This window comes from Motacilla alba, chromosome 1A (assembly GCF_015832195.1).
Source record: "Motacilla alba alba isolate MOTALB_02 chromosome 1A, Motacilla_alba_V1.0_pri, whole genome shotgun sequence".
In the NCBI taxonomy this organism is placed as follows: domain Eukaryota; kingdom Metazoa; phylum Chordata; class Aves; order Passeriformes; family Motacillidae; genus Motacilla; species Motacilla alba.
In genome coordinates this window covers 32891694-32913330 of record NC_052031.1, presented here as the reverse complement: position 1 = coordinate 32913330, position 21637 = coordinate 32891694, and the positions used below count along the sequence as shown (strand labels likewise).

At 41.8% G+C, this 21637-nt stretch overlaps 1 protein-coding gene across 1 annotated transcript in view; it reads left to right on the top strand.

The window, feature by feature from the left end:
* The first annotated feature begins 366 nt into the window (after window positions 1–366).
* WIF1 (WNT inhibitory factor 1) overlaps window positions 367–21637 on the top strand; it is a 38345-nt gene continuing 17074 nt past the window's right edge. The window contains exons 1-3 of the mRNA XM_038155693.1: window positions 367–562; window positions 704–843; window positions 17969–18077. Of these exons, the coding sequence (XP_038011621.1) occupies window positions 427–562; window positions 704–843; window positions 17969–18077 (385 nt within the window). The 5' untranslated portion in view covers window positions 367–426. The remainder of the gene's footprint in view (window positions 563–703; window positions 844–17968; window positions 18078–21637) is intronic.

Genomic DNA, 21637 nt, shown 5'->3' with positions numbered 1-21637 from the left:
TTTTCACGCAGACACGAGTGTCTCCAGCGACTCATTTGTGACCGTGGCGGTGCCACCTTGACTGCCGGAGCGCCGGGGTGCCCCTGCGGGGAGGGCGAGCAGGGAGGGGGGCGGGACGCGCGGCAGTGTCACGGCTCCCCTGTGACAGAACGGGTGCGGGTCACGGTCCCGGCTCTCGGCTCTGCTCTTGCGGGAGTGGGCGGCCACCCGCAGCCGCGGGCTGAGCGCTGACCGCCCTCCGCGGCGGGGGAAGGACCGTACGAGCGCCGCGCTCCCGGCCGCCCGCGGCGCCGCCCGCCGCCCTCCCCGTGCCCGCCCCGCCGCTGCCGCCGCCCCGCCGGGGCCGCCCCGCGGCAGAGGGAGGGAGGGCGGGCGCGGCCGGAGCGGCAGCAGAGCCGGCGAGCCCCGGGCGGGCGGTGCGGGAGCATGGCCCCGGCGGGGCGGCTGTGCTGCGCCGCGCTGCTCTGCGGCGCCCTCAGCCTCTGCAGCCTGCGGGCCGCGCCGCGCCAGCCCGACACCCTCTACTTGTGGATCGACGCCCAGCAAGCGCGGGTGCTCATCGGTAAGTGCGGCCGCTGACCCGAGCGGCGGGCGGGAGCCCGGAGCCGAGCCCGGCCCGACCCGGCCCGACCCGACCCGACCCGACCCGACCCGACCCGACCCGGCGGGGCTGCCGCACATTGCGCCCCTTTGCCCTCCGCAGGCTTCGAGGAGGATATTCTGATCGTGTCCGAGGGGAAGATGGCCCCGTTCACCCACGACTTTAGGAAAGCCCAGCAGAGGATGCCCGCCATCCCCGTCGGCATCCACGCCATGAACTTCACTTGGCAGGCTACGGGACGGGTAGGTGCCGAGATGGGGCCGCGGCAAGGGGCAGGGGAGGCTCTGTAAACCGAGGCAGGTGGTTCGGCACTGGAGTAGTTGAGAAGACCCTCTCCGAGGCGTGCTGGGGCAGCCCTGGGTGCGGGGGTCCGAGGCGCGGGCGGGGGGCTCGGGGAGCAGGGATTGCTGCCAGCGCGTTGGGATGGATGGCTGGGAAAGCGCTGGAAAGGGCTGTAAGGTGCGTGGGAGCGCCGGGCGGCTCGGGCGCCGGAGATCCCGCAGGATGGCGAGGCGTGAGACAGAACTCACCAGGAACACCCCAGTCTCCTGTCCTTGCCGTAAAATTTTGTACCGGTAGTTCCGTGGATGCAGTTTTCTTTCGACTTTCTTTAGCTTATGGACATACGCTACAGGCTCTTCGTTGATCTCTATGTACTAAATGTGCAGGCTTAATTTGTAGTTCTATTAAATAACAATTGTCTTCTGTAGACTTAATTTTACCAAGTTAAATTGCAAAACCACATAAATCTGCAGTTTATTGAATCCTGTTGGATTCTTTTGTTGAAAATGTAAGAATCTGTGACATATTTTTGTGAAGAAACATATGTATGATTTGACACGCTGACAACATATGTTGAATTTGCATAAAGCTGAAACTTGTTAGTGTACATTATCATGGATACAGAAAAAACATGGTGGCATAAAATCCTGGATAAAATTATTTCATTTTTACAGTGCTGAACATTGACATTATACAATAAAGAACTCGGTAGAGATGAAACAATATTTCCATTTAAATTGTGATCGTTGATTGTACCATTCAGCTAATTGCAGCTTCACAAATTTTGTTGTGGTTTTGGTTGTTTTGAAAGTACTCTATCTACAGGACTTGTTTGGCTTCAAGGTGTTGTCTGATGCCCTTGCAATTTTTGCTGTCCTCACAAAGCCTTTGGGTTTAGGAAGTGCTTCACCCCCTCCTCCAGAGAGGAAGGTGAATGTGGAGAGACAAAACTTACTCACAAAGGCTGACTTGCTCTAGGTCTTTGGCGTTCTCATCAAGCTTTACAGAGAAAGCAACTTTATACGCCCAGGGCTGGCATTTAAATACCTGGAAATAATTAATGTCTTTTGGGACTGTGTTTTCTGTTCCATTTCTCTGCCAGCTTCAGTTGCTGTTGATGATAAAACTAGCTCTTTTTTGAATGGGTGATCAAGATGCTAGACTGAACACTGTCCTCTTGGATCTCCTTCTTGCGCTCTGCTCTCCCTCCTTTCCTGCCTACAGGTAGGTCATTAGGAAAAGGTGTTCCAATACTGATTTCAGTGAGAAGAGTCACAGGCTTAAAGACAGTATAGGAAAATGTTCTGCTTGATGCCACTTGCAGGACAAAATCCTTTCTGAGCAGCTGCAAAGGTGTTTAACCCATTCGTCCTCATCTAATTTTCTGAATTACCGAATTCCTCTTAGACAAAGCATAATTAGTAAGTGAAATACCTAAATGGTTAAAAAAGTTCTGTGTTTCTGCAGAATTTCCAATATTTTATGAGGGGAAGAAATTAGTACATTTTTACTTTTTTCCAGTGTTCTGTTTTGGTTTTAAGTATACATGTTCTTAGAAGTTTCCATTAACATATCCAGGGAAGTGCTAACAACTTGCTACCTTTATTCTGTACTTTTCTGGGAATTCCCTAAGTGAAGGAAGGGAAAATGAGAAGAGGAAGGGAGGAGGGGAGGAAAAGAAAATAAGAGAAAGGGGAAAGAGAAGCAAGACAGGAAGAAGGAAAAGAAATGAAAACTAGTACTTCTTGAAAGAAGAAAGGCATTTGAAATGCTGAAGTGCTAGACTGCTTTCTGCAAAATAGCTGATAACTTGCATACTGTTGCCTCCTGTTTGGAAAAACTGAAATAATTATTTCGTGAGTGCTGTGCCTTACAGACCTCTTGACCCTATCCCATTCGAAATTTGAAGATGTTTCTCTGGGACTCCAAGGTTTGGGGGCTCTCAGTAGTATATGCCTCACCTCTAGGAATAGCTAGACCCTTTTTGAGTCTGCAGATATAAGGCTTCTCCTGAGTAGGTGCAGGAGACCCTGTCTACAGCATTACACGGTTCCTAGTCCTGATATCAACAAGATGGGGGAGTGAAAGAGCAGCTGGGTGGGTGTCTGGCAACCAGACAAAGTCAACCCACCACACCTGGGATCCCCAACAGGGCACCTTAGCATGTATAAATATCCAGCAGGTCGATCCCATCTACCTGCTCCTGGGATAAATGATGATCCAAGTTTGAGGTGAGTAAATAATTCAACCCAGGGAGAGGCAATGCTTCTCAGTCCTGCATGGCTTAATATTCTAACTCCAAAATGTCTTGTTGAAAGGCACATTTTAAGGACTAGATTGCATTTGTATTCTGTGTAAACAGAAGTGCTTGAAACTACATTTAGGTGTTACACTTCTGATGCTGTGGCCTTTGAGTCCTGAATACATTTTATGTGAAAAAGATTTCGTTTGATAAGCAGACAAAATAATTTTCCTTAGAAAGCATTAACCAAGGAAAAGCACTCGCTGTTTTTAATTCCTATCCATTACTTTTAATTAATTATTAGGAAATATAAGGGGAAATCCAAAATTTAAGGGTCTGAGGGTGCTTAATATATGGGTATTTTTGCTAGTGAAATCAGGATGAGCCAGGGGTGACAAGAATGTTAAAGTACTGCAAAACGGGATTGTCGTGTTTTTATGCACTCTATGCTTCTACCCATAAATTAAAGCATAACATCACAGATGCTGTGTTCCCTTTAGAAGTGTAACCTGCATAAATTGACAGTTACAAATTTGTTTGAATTGAAAGGTTTAAAAAAGCAAAAATCAGTGATAATATGTAGTATATAGTATGCATGCATGTAACCACTAGAGCTCACTGGTGTGCTTCTTGCTCTTATTCTGGATGAGAGCAAAAGAAAATACAAAGGCTTTTAGGGGTCTTGTCCTCTGTGGAGGACTGAGCTAAAAAACTTCCCAGTGAGACCTTATCACAGTGATTAATGCTGCAACATGTTTTACTGTGTCCACTAGTGGAAGTTACCAAAGATTTCAGTGATAACATAATCTCTACAGCATTTAGGAATTTGTGACAAGTATTCAATCTCCAAATTCACAAAACCCAGCATGTATTTTTAACTTTCAGTGGGAATTCTGACAGCTGTTAAATTAAGTTCACATCCTGGAGAATATTGGTGGAAGAGAACCATACTAAAATGTTGATTATTTCCCAGACAGCAAGTGCTCCGTGACAGAGCGGCAGCCCGGTTGATTTAATAGACAGGAGGTGAAAAAAAGAAACCAAAAAGCAAGTTGGAATTTTTGTTGTGTAGCATTCTCTGGTCTGATCCAGAGAAATAGTCAGTCTGGGCCACAACCTGCCCAGGCTGTTTTCTTCCTTTCAGATATGGGAGAAGTATTTGTGGTCAGATGAATTATTGTAGCGGCTCTCTTCCCCCTCCCAACTGTTATGAGTAGCCCTTAGCTCCTGTCCTGGTGCATGGTTGAATGCATGACATGACATCTGAAATAAGTCTCAAAGAGTTATTGATAACCTTGAGTCAATCAAAAAGGTGTCCACCTCTAAGAAAGAGGGAATGTAGTCTTCAGTGCATTTTCTAGCATAATTTCTATGTTGTAAAGTGAAGGTCAGGAATGCTGTGTAGTTAACAGCTCCTGGAGGCTAGTTCTGATCTCAGCAATGCAACCATCAGTCCTGAATAGCTCAGCTGAGTTGTCTGAAATTGTCTCATATTGCTGAGATGTAGCCTGACCATAAAGATAAAATGGAATATCCAGCTATGCCAGGAGAAGATTTGTTTCCTTGCTCAGAGGAAAGCTAACAGACCACCAATTTTAAGGCATTAGTGGTGCAATAAGATGCTCCAGTCAAACATGGCTATTTCCCTGAAAAACTGAAAAAAACATAAAGTATCGAATTTCAAAACCTAATTCTTCAAAGGAAACTTTTTTTCAAAGAAACTGCTGAATTTTTCTGTAAATATATTAATCACAACCAGTCATTACAGTGATGCTTTTCACCTTAAAAAAATGTCTAATATGCAAAATTTAGGAGATTTTTTGCCAACAAAAGTATGGCTCTTCTCGAAGTTTGGTCAAGGTAATTGCGTAAACTCACACTCTTGTGATTTTCAGTGGTACCTTCACTGCACTTTCATGTCACCAAACCAAAGGGGAAATACTTTGTTTTCTGACCTCTGTACCAAAATTTCCATGTGGAATGTGAAGATGTTTACATACTGTGAGCATGATTTTTAGACAGGGGGTTCTCAAATCAAAAGCACAGCTCAAAACCTTTAATATTTGGATTCTCCTCAGCTGTGGTATTTTGCGTCTCAGTGTTGTAGACATGCCACCAGGGATCAAAGTAATACTGTAGACATCCCACTTTCTTAGTAGAGCAGGCATGTGCCAGCCATCTGTTCTATCTGCTGATAGAAAACAGCAGTAAAGTTTCTCAAAGTTTTGCTAAGAAGAAAAGGGGGGATTTATTGCTCAGCAGAGATGAGTTACAAGGCACCTTGTAGTGTAAGCGGCATCTGGTTTCCATAGTAATTTACATGGCATGTGTGTAAACTACACAATTATTCTTCTTACACAGCAGTGTAAACCTGTGTTAAGTAAACAGTTCTTCAAGATTTTCATTGTTTATAATTTCTATAAATAATCAAATTTTAACAAAAAAAAAGAGCTAGTCATAAAGTATTTTTACTACTTTCACAGTAGTAGCTGCAATGTACAGCATAACTGTTGAAAAGCATTGGAACTAACAAGGACACCCCAAGCTTCAAGATTATATTTTGTGAAATTGTACAGATTACACTCCCTGTGTTACTAACAATTTTTCTGAAATAGAAAATCCAGGCTTTCCTCTTGTATTGCCTTCCTCTGTTTTGCTTTCCTATTTGTGGAAATGAAAATGTTTTCTGGCAGCATCACCTCTTTTTACAGACAGTTTCACAGGTATGTTCTTAGTGGTCTAAAACTAATGCCATTAATAAGTCATGCTATAGAGAAAGAACTAACAAAAATGAGAACTGAACTAAATGAAAGAATTTTTTATGTATTTAACATCTTCTCTTGCTCCCATACTTTCCAAAGATTTTTTTTTTTTTTGGTGTAGCTACAACTATTATTGACTTGATTCTAGCCAAGTGGCTTATGTATGTACGAAACAAACATAAGGAACCACGCTCTTCCTAGGCCATGCAGATATGTGAGGAATATGGTGTGCCCCAGAGTGTTCAAAACTGATATGTAGTGGATATTTGCATCATATTGAACAGAATTTCAAGAGCTGAATACCTTAGTTCAGAACAATGAGTTCCTAATTATTATTTTTAAAGCTTTCAAGAAAATTAATCTCAAAACCTCTTGTGTTTTGCCTTCCTGTGAGTTTACACTTGGCTTGTCAGGGTTTGTTCTTCTTTTGTTTGCCTTTTTCTGTACAAATTCCACCACCTGAAAGATTCTACTTTACTTGTACTAGTCTCTTTTACCATGTTGGATTTTTCGTTCTGCTGGGAGGTTTTTGTTTGCTTTTTGACAGTTTATTTTTGGCCATGCTCTTCACTGCATCAAACTGTAGCCCAGACACGGTGGAAATGTAACACCCACCTCGACTGGCTGGCAGGGTGGAAATGTAACACCCAGCCCTTCAGCACTGCCTCCGGCCACACTCCAGCTGAAGAAGTGAGGAGGTGGCTCTCGGATGAGTGAGGTGCATTGCTCCAGCTGGAGAGCAGTCGCTAGTGGTCCACCTCAGAGGTCAGTCCTGGGTCTCATACTCACAGTGAAGCAGCCACCCAAAATCTGCCTCAAAAAAAGTAACATAAACAAAGCAAAGACACTGATATTGTTGTACAGAGGCACTAGGAGGCTTTACCCAGTCGTGATACCTGAAGTCCACCACAATATGTGGAATATTAGTCCATTAGTCCAATATTAGTCCACTTAGTAATGGCTTTCAAAGGTTTGGGGTGGATTTTTTTTTTCCCCAGCCACACAACAAGAAAAACCCTGGGATTTTTTTTACGTCTAGAATAAAAGTTTGCTTTGTTTTCCAACCAGCTGGTGGAGTCCATCTTTTTTTGGCCATACAAGGAAAAAATGGGCCATTACCTTTGAGCTGCTTCAGCACTTGCTGTCATCAGTGCTAAATACTTCAATAAATAACTTGAAGACCAAGCACCGCTTTCAGAGCCGGTCTCACAAATCCTCTGAAGTTAGCCCTTTGCCTGGATAAAAAGCTAGCTAAACTCAGCTGATCCTGAAGGAAATAAATATGCCTGACATCAAACCTGGCAATCTCCCAGCCTCAGGTTTTGGCCCATCACCAGGCAAAATAAACTCCCAAACAGCAGCCCACTAATGAGAAGATCTGTCACCAGCTCTGAACACTGAAGCACAGAAACCAGCAGCAAGAGCCAGAGAGCCAGCCTTTGCAATAACAGCTGTCCAGAGAAGCAGAGGGCAGGCTCTTGGACCATCCTGACCATCAGAGAACAGAGCTTTCAGTACTGTGATTATGAACCTGACTTTTCTCAGAACAAGTGAAAGACATGCACAAATCACAATTTATTGTTGAGCAGAAATTAAGATCTTCCTGCAATATTTTGTCCTTGCCCTCAACTTGCAAATTTGTGAATATTGATGCAGCCAAAGGGAATGTGAGACTTAAAACCTCATAGGCAAATAATCAAGTCTACTGAACACCTTCAGTAAGGAGTACAAGTACCAACTTCAACCTGTTGCTTTTAAACTGCAGCAAACACTGGTCTCATTTTGCCAAGTTTGAGCCTTAGCCAGTTCTCTTTCTTGCAGAGATTTTGGGAAATAAATTGGGCTGTTGAAGCAGAGTCTATTTGAGTAACCAGGCTGAAACAAATTTATTTTCCTGTTGTGAAGCTGCACATACATAAAGTTTCTGCAAGCAATTATGTGGCTGCAATGTTCCTTGCAGAGACTGTCAGGGAGAACAGGCAGGTTGCACAGCAGAGCACACTTCAGAGAGGAAGAAGAGGCAAAATACGGTTATCCGGGTCTGTAATCATGAGCAACAGATGATATGCATAACATATTAAGAGCTGAGAATTAATTTGCCAGCAAAGCATGTTGGCAGGTACCTTGATTGATATTTTTGTTTTGTTTTGCTTTGTGCTGGCTTTTTTACCTCCTTCCTTCCAGTTTTGCACAGGAACCTCTGTTTATATTGCATAAGCTTGATCTGATTTTTTGTATTGGCAAGGGAGGGTAGCTGAGAGCTTGTAACCCAACATGTTGATTCCCTCTGATCAGATCTGCCACATGTTGGTATTAGGTACAGGGTGGAGCAGCTTATACTGATCCTTAAGGGCAAAAATTAGAAGTCTTCATCACATCAAGAACCATGGGTTTCACATTTTCACTTGATCTAACTGTAACTTTCCTTGGATGGGACAAAGTCTGCACCTTATCCTGCCCACTGACAGTGCTCGCATTTGAATTGTATCTGTGTGAATATCTTGCTTGGTTAATATTCCCTTTTTAGTTGTCTTGCCAAATATTCACAGTAAACTTCATGATTTTTATAGTATCATGATGCCACTGTTACTTTCATTCCATGATTCTATGAATCACCTGACACCAGAATTAGATGTAAAACATTTCAACAGGCATATCCTATTTATATAATATCTTTATTCATCCAAAAGCAAGGGCTTTCTCATCCTGTAAAATACAATCAAAGAATATAAATGTATCAAATTATGTTAATTAGGAAATACTTTAAAGTACAAGGTATCTGAGGGTTTCTAGGCAGGAGGATGGGTGACCTGGAGGTAAAAAGCTCACAATCTCTGCAAATTCTTGTAGAATCTCTTGCTTTTCCACCTCTTCCCAAACGAAACAACTCCAACAGACACTTCTGTCTCTAGGTTTATATGTGTGCTCCTGTGCCTGATTGCAAAGACTGAAGTGCAGTGAGGTCTTTCCCCCTTCCTGATTCCGAGTAGGTGATGGATCATGCTGAGGTTCTTCAGCCCTTTCTGTGCAGTGATGCAGAGAGCAGACCTGACTGCTCAGCCAGGTTTGTAGTGTGGGACATTGTTCCCCTCCAGCATTTTTTTTCTTTCTGTAAGTGCTGTGGACCCCATTCAGCCCAGTGCTACTGACTTCATTCATCAATAAAGGCTGCTTTGTGGTATTTGGGGAATCTCCAGCAGCCTATGACTCCAGCAGAAATTAGGGATCGTCAACATATCTGGAATGTATTGAGTGGCAAAAAGAACAATTTGCTCCCAGTTTGCAACAGCAGACCAGATTTACCACAGATATTAATCAAGGATCTAGGACCTTGCTAGGATCTCTGATCATAGCAAAACTCTTGAATCCAAAATGGGACAGTTGTCTTATAGCAGACTGCAGACTGCAGACTTTTGCTGTCATTATACTCCTGTTTTTTTTTCATCGCAGGTAAATTTGGGCTTGGGGAGGTCCACACACTAATTTCTGAGGCTGCTGTTCCTCTTTCATTTTCTCTAATAAAAATGAGGTTAGGGTGTCTGTAAAAGATTCTTCTGGGGAACTTTCAGCAGCTAGCCCTCCCTGTCAGGATTTAGATTGACACAGGATAGGTCACGTTATCCAGAATTTAAAAAAAACACAACAGAAGGATGTAGCTTTCCCAGAATAAGCTTCCTGCCTTTCTTAATGGGTCTTATTCCTGCAAGTGTGTTTAAAAGGTTTATCTGGAAGCTCAGCTTGACCCTCTGTCAAGTCAGCAGAGTCCAGGCCTTGTGAAGATGCCTATGCTGCAGATAGACTCCACCTGCACCCAGGAAGGGAAAGAAAGGTGGTTCAAGACAGCAGGTAAACCATATTTTAGCTGGGCTGAACTTTCTTCTGCAAGCGCTGGTCTCTGTCCTTTGAGTGTACAGGAAGTCAAGGATGAGCTGGTTTTAAACAAGATACTTCATTTAAATGCTGGGATATGCACTGGACCTTAGCTCAAAAGACTGGACCTGTGAGGCTGGTACTGTAACCCAGGGATGAAGATGTGCTGACCCTGCCTATGGAAACAGTCCAAAAGACAGAAAAGCTGTTTGTAGAACCTGTTCAGTTTCCCATCAGAAACTGGGGATAGGATTATTCTTCCTTATTTTACTCTGAAGAGAAGTCCTCTTGCTTTGAATAATTCAGGGTATATTTGTTTACAGAGGACAGAACTGTGTGGCAGCCTCTATAATACATGGAAATATGACAGCAATATACATCCACTTAGGAGAGGCTTCATTCAGTAGAAAAATCGTTGTGATTTCAGGTACAACAGCAAATACACAAGTTCCTTTTCAAATACACTTAGAAAGCTCTTAGTAGTGAATTTAGTTCTTTCACAGCAGTATCTAGAATTTGCTTTGATCACTGACAGCTTATGAAAAAAGAAAAAAAATTACTCTCAATTTTCACAAAAAAGTGTATTTGAAAATCCAGTATTGTTACAGTACGTATTAAAAGAAAGCAGTGTTAAGAAAGTCTTTCCTAATGACTAGTCGGGATGGAGTTGAGTTTTTGCATCTTTTTGAATTTTAAACTCCAGTCTTCCTGTAAAATAAGGCTGAAGACCAGTATCTGCTGAGCAATAAATAAAGAAACTCTCAGTCTGAGGTGCTGCAAACTTTCTGTCACATGAGTACACAAAAGTGGAGGCGTCCCTCTTTGAAACCCTTGAAGGACTCCAGCCTGGCAGAAGCTGTTGTGAGATTTCATAACTTTTGAGAAAGTTCACTGCTTACATTTTGAAGAGAGATATTTATATTTATTATACAGAAGTGCCAGTTAAAGCTAAGATTGAGACACATGGACTCAATAAAGGCCAATTATGTGACCTTTGCCGTTTGCCACGCTTTTAACTTGTGTAAGTAATTGATTACACTTTCATGAGATCATAATCAGAAGGTTGTTCTTTGGTAATGGTGTGCTAGAGGAGCTTTATCCTCAACTTCAAAGCTATTCTGTGAGGCTTAAGAACAAAGGGTTGTAAGTTTGAAGCATGGCCAAAATGAATCTGTATGCATTATCCATGTTTACCACCATTCAAGAGGTGGATTAGTTTATTCTTGGTCTGTGAGCTTTCCCTCATCACATCAGATGAGCCACCATCTGTAAGGTTTACATTTTCTCTCTTAGAACTATTCTGCTTAACTAAATACAGTGTCCGTTCAGATCCCCATCATAACTAACCTAAATACTTGTTAGTGCCATCACTTCCCTAATTGTAAAGATTTTATTGAAATTATTTTATATTCCCTGTGAAGAATTTTCAGGGTAAATATTAATTATCAATAAATATATCCAAAGCCTGAAACTGTAAACAGGCTATAATCTAAAGATGCCCACCCAGGATCAGCCAACCAAGCTATTCACTTACTTTTCAAGCTGTGAGGGGGAGAAAATAGCCCTGTGGGTTTTTCTCAGTGTAGATAGAGTCACATGGAAGTGTTGCAGGTGGCAGTGGCAGGCCTGCAAAGGCTTGTTTTCTTAGGAAGTAACCTGATGAGACAGTGTTTTGTATTTTTTTCACTAAGTGCAATAATAATTTTCTCCTTTTTTATTAGCTTTGGGAGATGGGTATTTTGAACGTTCATGATTGTTAAATGTCCACCAGAGAGAGCATTAATCTTTTCCCGGGTGAACAAAGAATCAATTAGCCCTTGCTGTGCTGGAACAAGAATTAACTTTTCAGGAGAGTAGCCTTTCATAATTTCCGAGATACCAGAGCAATATGTTTTGTTGAAGATAGCAAAGGCTTGTGTGTGTTTTACTTACTTTAAATCTGAACTCTTAAGGGTATATCTCTTTCTGGTAGGCTGTTTGCTTCTCTCCCCTTCCCCACAGCAGCATTATCTATTTTTCTTCTGTAAGACATAAGAGAAAACAATTTAAAGGAAGCTTGTGCACCAGGCCTGGTTCATGCAGAGAAATATCATTCCTTGCTTTCAAGAAATTTTCAAGATGCAATTAACTGCATATTTGTCAAAACCTTAGAGAATTTTGTCTTCTTTCAGCTTAATTTTTTTCAAAAGTAACTGTAGTAAAGTTGTACTAAAATACATTACAGAAAATGTCTCAAACAGAAAAAGGTCTAAAAATGGGAAGTTGGTCTATTTTGCTTTCTTTGTTTCCAAATAAAGCAAGATAGAGGAATGAGAAACTCCCAGACTTTAATCACTGAGGAGTTGTAAATTTGTTGTGACTGTTTTAAGAAAACCATGCATGCTGCATGCCTTTGTCTCCACGTGCTTGTGCTTAACCTGGGTGTTGTTGTGCATGTTTGCACAAATGCTGCTGTCCAAGGCTCCAGCCTGGTGGAACAGCCCCACTCTCCCCACTGCAGGTTCCTGCTGCATCAAGGGGTTGCCTCTGATCTAAACCAAAACTGTACTGTCATTAGCAGGCTAATGAAGGACAGGAATGTGTACTAGGCTTTTATTTGTCCCTCTGTCTCAGGAGCCTGCTTTTTAGGCATGATGATGATTTTCAGAGTTAAAGCTCTGCTGGTATACTTGGATTTTTCTTTTTCACCTCTGTTCCTCTCAAACACCAGTCTTTCTAGCAAGCCATTCAGCTTCCAGTTTGAGATTGCTTTCAAATGACTGCTTCAAATGCTAGTGTGCTTCCAGAGCACAGGGTCTGGGGAGAGAAAATATTTGCTCAAAATGACTGAGTAGGAGCCCTGTTTCCCATGTCTCCCAAAGAGCAGACAACTGCCAGAAACAATGCCAAATATAATCTAAACCTATTACGTTGCGACCTCACCAAGCTTCTTGACAGTGACTTTTTCATATTACTTATCTTTACAGAAATTATTTTCTCATTATTTGGAGGAAAAGCTGATGTATTCTGCAAAGATTTCAAACCATCTCCCCTGTGAAAAGCATTCTTGGAAGCCTGTAATGTCACCTTTCAAAATCGGAGGCTTCTTTTAAAAGCAAACAATAAATTTCACTTTCCCAATTTCATAAATCATTCTGTTGGAGGACCTGATCTGCCATCCACAGCTGAATGCCACAGGAGACATTAAGCACCAGTTAGTCATCTTCCATTGGCAAAATCAGAGTTTTATACCATTCTTCTAAAACCATTAAAACCACAAGTAGTTATTGTTGAAAGTTTCATGCAGGGATGCACTCTATTGTTAAAAAGTCTTCCCTCTTGTGCATGGATTTTCTTCAATCTGCCATGATTTCCTTAATGTGAAGAAAGCCGGCATAGAAGAGGCTCTACAGATTTGCGAGCATTTCACCACAGCATTGTCTAATTACTAATGTCACATTATATATTTTTGTTTGAGGTTGCCCATTTCTCTGAGTTCTAGTTTGTGTCCTTTTTTATTTATTTATTTGAAACAGCAAATATCTCTATTCCTCCTTTTGTGTACATCTCTGTTTTTTTAAACCTGTGGCTTCAGTCCATTCCCATACCCTTAGCAGCTGATTCTGGAAGACAGTCAGATTATCCTGTCTTCTATGTAAGCTGATTTTCTCAGAGCAGGTTTCAGTATTGCTTCATGTTGTTGAGCATGCCTCCCATTTTAGGTCTACCTCTTGAGGCTGACAGCAAGTTTCTGAGTGTTACACTGAGGTGTGAAAAATGGTTTACCCACTCTGTGACAGGACCAATACATGGCTTCTGTCCCTAGCACAAAAATGGGCAGGCTGTAGGCAGACACTTTATTATCTGCTTGTCTAAGGAAGCCCCATTATGTTGTTCATTACAGCAGTGTCTAGACTGCACTGCAATAACAAAATGCTCACATGTATGTACATATTCCTACTCTGGCCAGACTCCTTCAATAGCCTGGCATGCACGGTACAAATAATCTTTGTTGGAATTCATCTTGCTTTTCTTCATGCTTCATCTTGGAACACAGACCAACTTCTCTGACCTAATGCAGTTAATATCTTGGAGAAGCAATGGTCCATGCTGTAAACACCTAACAAACACATACATTGTCTCACTTCGTGACTTTACTTATGGCATATGCAGCTGTGAGCATCTGCTATGGATAATGCAGGGTAGAATCTTCCAGTGTGTGCGTAGCCAGAAATATTCATGGATCTGGGATAAAAAGGAACTTCTTTGATGTGTTACTTTCTTTAAATATAGAAAATTGGCATTAAGATATAGTTGTCATTTAATTGATAACAGAACATTAAGCACTGATCTCTTTAAAATAATGAGAAGAAAACACAGTTAATTTCTTACATCTACTTTCAAAGCTAACATTTATTTGCTTCTTAGTTAGAAAGGGTGAAGATTTCATTAGGTTATTGAGCCATAACATACAACAGTTCAAGCTACTCTGCTTTGCTTTAGGTACTACAATTCTATGTCTATCATGTAAAATGAAGAAAACATAAAGCATATTATTGTGAATTCTTTGATAAAATATGAAAGAAAAGACAGGCAGAAACAACATTGCATCTGAATGATGAGAGAACTTCAATGCAGTAGATCTTGAACCAAGTAAGGGAGATCTGTAGGAATTTTAACTGTATATCATTTAAAACCAAACTGCCGACAGATGTTTTCTACAATACTTGTTAGAGGGCTTCATTATTTTTATAACCTTTTAAATTCCTCTGATTTATAGAAAACAGCCTTTCAAAGTCCATAAAAGTTAATCCCGACCAAGGAATTATTTGCCTAAAGTGAAATTTCCTCTCTCTGCCTTACCCACATGGGGAACTGTTAAGGGGCAGCTGCTTGGGGCTACCTGCTGCCTGAAAGCACCAGCTCCCCAGACTGTCCCCACAAGGTCTGCAGGGGTCCTTACCTCAGTTTCTGAGGATCTCAAACAAGGATTTTTCACAGAAGTAATGCATACTTCTCCTCGGGTGCTTCCTGAAGTCAAGCCAAAAGTCCTTTGTTCGTGCAAAGTGTGCAATTGTCAGTGAACAGCAATTTAAAGCAATCCTCATTTTCTTCACTGCCTTTGACCACACTGTTCATCTAAGATTTAGCTTCACTACCAAATTTAGATCTTCACATACCAGAAAGCTTGTAGGCAGGCTTTAAAAAAAAAAAGCCAAACAACTAAAAACCCCACAAAAGTCCATGAGAGTGCCTTTATAATGGAAAAGGGAATTACAAATTATGGGTTTTTTCCCTTTACTGTCAACAATATCCAAGCAAATTTTGTTCTCACTACCAGGTCACTCATAATGACCACTTACAGCACAAATTATAGTAGTCACTAGACAATATTTTAGTTGCACAAACCTATATCTTCAATTAACCGTCATCACTAAATTGCATGGTAGTTTGGAGCATGGTAAATATTTGCTGAGAGCATGTTGTTTGCTTTTCAGCCACGATGATTAATGCAAGTTAATTGGCAATTGGAGCTGGCAATCAACTCCAATTACAACAGGACAATATTGGAGACTCATTGTAGGGTTAGTGTCAAGACAGATTTTCTCCAAATAGATAGGGTTTATGTCAGTTGAATCATGTTTTAGATTCACAGATTTGAGGAGTCAAACTACTCTGCTTCTCTGTGCAGCCTCTGTAGGCTGGGATTTTTGTATATAATTTTTATGTCAAAGGTTAATGAACTCAATACAGCACACATGATTCGCAAACATACTCTGCAGCACATGACTTTGAAGTTATGCTAGCTGTATCTACCTGAGGTGTTTCAGCTCTTAGATACTATCATTTCAAGAAGTTCAGTTCCTGTCAACTCAGCAGATGTACAAACTTCTGCAGAGAAATGGTGAGAGCAGTTATCTCTCCACAGTGCAATGCATGGCTTTTCTTCTGAGCAGCCTGTTGCTTGTGCAATGTCTCTTCCCATCTTTTGAACGTGCCATCAGAACATCCTCCTGCCCCAGGCACTAACCACTGCTACACCTCTGCCCTGGTTAGAGGCATTACTTCCTTCAGCAGCAGTGGGTATTGTGCCTCATGCAGCAATGGGTCCCTTTTTCCATGAGGAACTTTCTTTTTGTCTTTTTCCTTAGGCACTAGAAAATTGGCTCTAGAAAATGAGATTCCAGTCCTTTTCCTACAAATTGGGAATCTGGCTTACAAGCTGGCCTTCTACAACAGTGTGTCTGGAATGGAAATACAGGAGTGGAGCTATTTGGACTAGTTACCATTGTTGTTTACTAGAATAGTAAGAACATAATGTTTTAATATCCCAGGTCATAACTCATTATGACCTGGTTTAGATATGACCAAACATCAAAGCTAACCAATGAGAAACAGACAGTGGAGCCTTGACTCACTCACTGCACTATTCTATAGATGTGTGGAGACATACAATTATTTTTCTGAACCAAAGTTTTATTTGAAAACAAAAATGTTCACAATCTGACTTTATGGCTTTTTTTCATACTTTGGCATGGTATATTGTATTGGAAAAAAAAAGTCTTTAATTAAAAGCAGCATTTTGAACATTACCCCAGACTTCATTTTTCATCTCTGGTTTTACTGTTTCTTTCCATGTCCTGTCTCCCTCACACATTTACTTCTTGTGTTTAACCCCTACTTAAAACATTTCATTGTTTCCTGCCCTATTGTTTTGCAAGTCCTCTGTGCCTACACAACACCCTCTGGAGATCGTCCACATAGAGTGTAGCTCCTCATGCCATCTCCTCTGTGTTATGGGGTCTTCTTACTGTCCCTACAGAGCAAGTGGATGTGCTGCCAGGGCTGATCAGGAATTTCATAACAACTGTTCTACCCAGGTCATGAGTGCTTTTCTGGTGTCATCAGTCCTTGTAATCGGGAGCCAGGATATTACAGGAGAAAAAGGACCTTGCTCTGGCTAAGGACATGGACAGATATCTTATAGACATAAACAGGCTGTCATTTATCAGCCCAAAGTTTGGCTTTAATCTCTCTTTGCTGCTTTTTTATCTAAAGGGTAGCTAGAACAGTACTGTCCACTGTCAGTGAGCAGATGGAAACACATTTTTGCCAGTGCCCATGCCAAGGTCTCAAGCACTTACCTGAGACCAGCAGACAGAATTACCTGTAATCCCTTATATGGTTCATGGTAAACGAGATGCCACAATTTAACATAAAGTTTCATTTCCACTTGCTCTGCAGACCAGCAGTTGTGCTACTGACAGTAGCAGAAACCTCTGGTGACTGGCTAAGGTGCATACATCTCAGGTGTGTGGGGTGTGTGCAGCCACACTGCAGACACATGATGGCACTTTGCATCAAATGTGAAGAAATCTTGAACCAATGGTGGTTCAGATGACCCAACAGAGGGGCCAGGCTCCCATGGACAAAAGTACCAGAGCCTGCAATCTGTGCCACAATGCAGGTGCTTATCAGGGGTAGGATTAAGGTAGTGGAAAGTAGTTTTTAAATCATGCCGACACTTTCTAGGGATCACCAAAACAGGTCATTGATGTTGCAGTTAAGGAGTGACATGAAGCCAACTTGGCAGGAGACCTCTCAGCTCCACCCTTGGAACAAAGTAATGGAGTGGGATTGAACAAGGCAGTGTCAGAGCTGTAAACAAGATATGTGTCCTGTTGTGGTGCCCCAGCAGCGAGGCTACTCACTGCCTGGCGCTGTTTGCCCAAGGCAATGTGCTGTGCAGATCAGCCAAGAGTAAGCCTGGATAATCTCATGCCACACTTCTATGTGCCTATGCCCTTTAAACTGCCCTCGTGGTACAGGCAGGTCATCCAGTCTCACCAGTCAGTTCCAGCAGGATTCTGCCCAAAAACCACCTTTAAGAATGAGCTTAGTGTTCAGGTATTTTTGTTGTCTGCCAGATGAATGGTGTGGGCTGTAAAAAACATCTTCTCTGTATAACTACATATTTCTCCACTATATGCATGCCGTTTTCCTTGCTGATATGCTGCATGCTGATTACTGTGTACTTGCAACCTATGAAATAAGAAGAAATTATCTGAAAATTATGTTTAGTTGAAGAAGCACTCAGGGAAATTATAGAAACTAATCCAATGAATGGCATAATGAAAAGTGTAGTAGTTCTGCTATAGTTTATGTGCTCAATAGTTTGCTTCTGTGAATACAATTAAAATAAATATAGATTTTTCATTTATTTTGTCGTAGGCTGAGTACTACTATGAATTCCTGTCTTTGCACTCTTTGGATAAAGGCATAATGGCTGATCCAACTATAAATATCCCCCTGCTTGGAACAGTTCCTCATAAAGCATCAGGTTTGTACTGTTGATATTATAAATTTTGTTTTTGTAAAATATATTCTACAGCCAGTAAAGTCTAAATATTTCATTATGAATTGTAGTTCTGAAGTTTATTGCCTAAAGCAATGCTTGCCACAGTGCTTGGCACTGAACAGTTTGTAATTGCCTTGCCTTAGTACAGCAGCATATTTTGTCTGAGTCAAGACACATGAAGCTTTTATGTGTGGATAAATCAGAAGAAACTTGTGCAAAATTGTTGTATAAAATTCACAAATGCTATTACTTAAGTTGTATGACTTTTGGAAAACATATTCTTTGATCACTATTGGAAAAGTTATCAAATTATTCTGTTTCTCAGAAGCTGCAGTTTGTGGATGTTCTGCTTTCATTTGGGGTCATCAGGCATTCAGCTCAAAAACACAAGTTCTAGTTTAGAATATTACCATTTATCATTTATCCCTTAGTTGTGCATTCTTAATCCTTCACTGGAATTTACAGCTCCACAGCAGAGGCTGAGCCCAAGCCGGTGCAAATGGTCCAGAAATACGATGGTGTGTAGTGAGCTGATTTGAGTAAAAAAGTTTTCCATGGAAGATTATTGAATCCAGTTAGCTCTGAAGTGGATGAATAACAGTTTATGTGATCTGTTTCAGGGTTCATACATGGTAGCCTCTGTAGGAAGGCAGAAATGTGTATCTTGATGACAGCAGTGTCTTAGTGATCATCATTTCCTAAATTGCCTTAGCCAACCAGTGGGATAAATGTGGGAAAGAAATGAGTAATAAAACAGGAGGACTGGACTGCAAATGAAGCACTAATATACAAGTTTTCACCTCTGATGAGTCCTTATTCCTTCTCTCTTTTTCAGTGGATAAATTCTGAAGGTTTGTGTATAATATTCTCCATTTTCAGCTTGTGGTAGATTGGCATTGAAGTAATGTTTCAATACAGCTTCTTGCCATGACACCTGGAATTTAGCATGAATGATTGGTCTCTCCATTCAGGGTGGATCGAAGGAGTGGTATTGAAAATAGATTTGGGTGAAAGATGGTATGATATTTGCACCACAACGGCTGCAATTGAATTGGTTCCAAGCCCAATGAATGTCAAATAAAGATACTTAAAAGCAACCTAAAAGTCACAGAGGCCAAGTTCTTGTTAAGCATTATTTCCATCTTCATATAAAGCAGGTGAAATATGTGAAAAACACTCTCTGCTGCACTCAGCATTCTCTAATGTAACCTAGTTTCTTCCTTAATTTTTAACTATCTAGAAAGAGTAGAACAAAATTACTCCTTTCTGACTGTGCTTAGGAAAACTTAATCTAAAAGTGCAGGGAGGCCAGCGAAGAGAGCTCACAGCTGCAGCAGAAGGTCTGTTAACCATCGTGATGGGAGATCTTATTAAAGCCAAAAAGGACTTACCCTGTTGGCAGCCCTGGTACCTCAGTTCCAGGACTAATAGGGGCATGTCCATGGTGTTCCCTTACGTGGATCATGTGCAGAGCACCACTGCACTGGATGTGTATGTAAGCAGTATTTAAATCCTGTTTGGTGTTCCAGTGCTCAGTACCCATACAGTATTTGAAGCATGGACACTGTTAATGGTGAGACACTACTATGATGGTGGGTTTTTACACTCCCTGTTAGCTGGCCAAAATTAACTAAGTAGTCCTGAGTAAATACATACTATCAAGGTAGTGATTATTTGCTACTTTGTAGTTATTGCTGTAATTTAAATGTTGGCAGAGCAGAGTTGACAAATCTACTCTGGTTTGCCTGATCTACTGCATTACCAAAGAATTTTTCTATACATACAGATGCCATAAGAAATTCAACCACAAGCTTGTATTTAGTAACAAATCAACAATTATGATATTTTTTGAAAAAGTGTTTTACTCCAAAGGAAATTAATTGCCCTTACAGACAGTTAAGGAGAAATAAAAGGGGAAAAACAACTATAGTAAACATGAGCGTGGGAAACAAGAGGGAGGATTAACAGATACCTTATTCAGAGGGAATTGAACCCAGTGGTTTTATAAAAATCAATGGACTCTTGAAACTTCTTTGAGGATATTTGTCTCCAAAGAAGGCATATGAGCAGCTTTATTGCTGTAGGGCCTCTATAGCCTGTATTTGTCTTATGGCCAATGGTGGCCATAAGAAGACCTGTAGAAGAGCAAAAGGAGGACAAGCACATGTGATACTTCCATTTACCCTCTCAGCTTTTACTACCTTCAGCTGTGTCTTAAGGATTTGGCTACTTTGTAAGCCCACAAAGTGGGTTACAGATCTCTCTTTCTAGTTCTTCTCCAGGCTGTCCTTGAGTCCATACCATGTTCTGTTATCTCCAATCACCTTGGTAAGGAGTTCACTGCCATCCATTGCATGAAGATCCCCCTCTGTTGTTTCAAGTCTGGCTGCAACAGCTTTATCTGATGGGCACTGGTCCTTGCACTGGTAGAGGCAGTAGTCAATCTATCCTGTTCATCCTACCCATGATTTTGTACACATCTACTATATATCCCCTGATTTTTTTTTCTCTTTGCCAGACTTTGGAGAGTCACAACCTGCTCAATTGCTTCTCATTGGATGCAGCCTTGCCCTTCTCTTAGCTTTCTCTAATTCGGTATATCCTGAGAAGAGGCACCTAATTCTCCTTGGATTTAAGTGAGATTTAAATCACCTAGGTTCCTTAGCCTTACTTGAAAACCCATTCCCAAGTCCCAGAATTGGTAGCTGATTCAGTGCTCACAACGTGGATATTGTTACACCTAAACACATGGTAAGATGCTAAGAAGGCTGGAGATGCTTTTCAGTGGGAGCTTAAAGAGCTAAGACTGCTCAGCTTGTGCAGAAGAAGATATCTGCGAGAAGTGTGGGTATCTGCCCAATGAGAAGCAGCTGGCTGCTCATTTCTGACTGCAGGGAAAAGCCTATGAAGGTCCAGTGGTTCAATCTGAGGTTAGCAAGTTCAAAACAAAGTGAGTCATTTTTGTGGCAGTGATTAACATCTTGAACACCACACTCAGAGAGGTAAACACAGCTATAGGTCTGTGCCCAGAAGCAATGTAGTGGCCTGTGACTGAGATAGAGCTGGCCCCCTAAGTGTCCCAAGTTGGCCCTGCTGTCCCTGTGTGACCCAGGCAGTGCAGTGCTGGTGCAGGCTGGTGTGACCAGGCTGCTGGCACAGCGCTGCTTCGTGTGTTTCATGCAGCCCCCACCGTCCACCAGCCAGGCTCAGGACACCTTCTCTCCCTGCCTACTGCTGGTGTTGAGACATTAAAATATAGGTGCTGAGCATCCAAAGATGCTGAAAATCTCTCCAAGCTCAGTGGCAGAGATCAGTGTCTCCTCTGAGCGCAACACCGTCTCTGCTCTGTCTGCCATGCTGGTAGAGAGCCACAGCGGGCTGCAGGACTGTGTATGGGCTACCACTCCTCTCCAGACCCTTCATGCCTGCTTCTGTTGAGATTGGACATTCAGAGATGTCCCTCAAGCAGTCCCACTGGATACTAAAGGTGGTTTTTGTTGTTGGCCTTGGCACATTAGCTTAGTGGGTAAGGCAATTGCTTG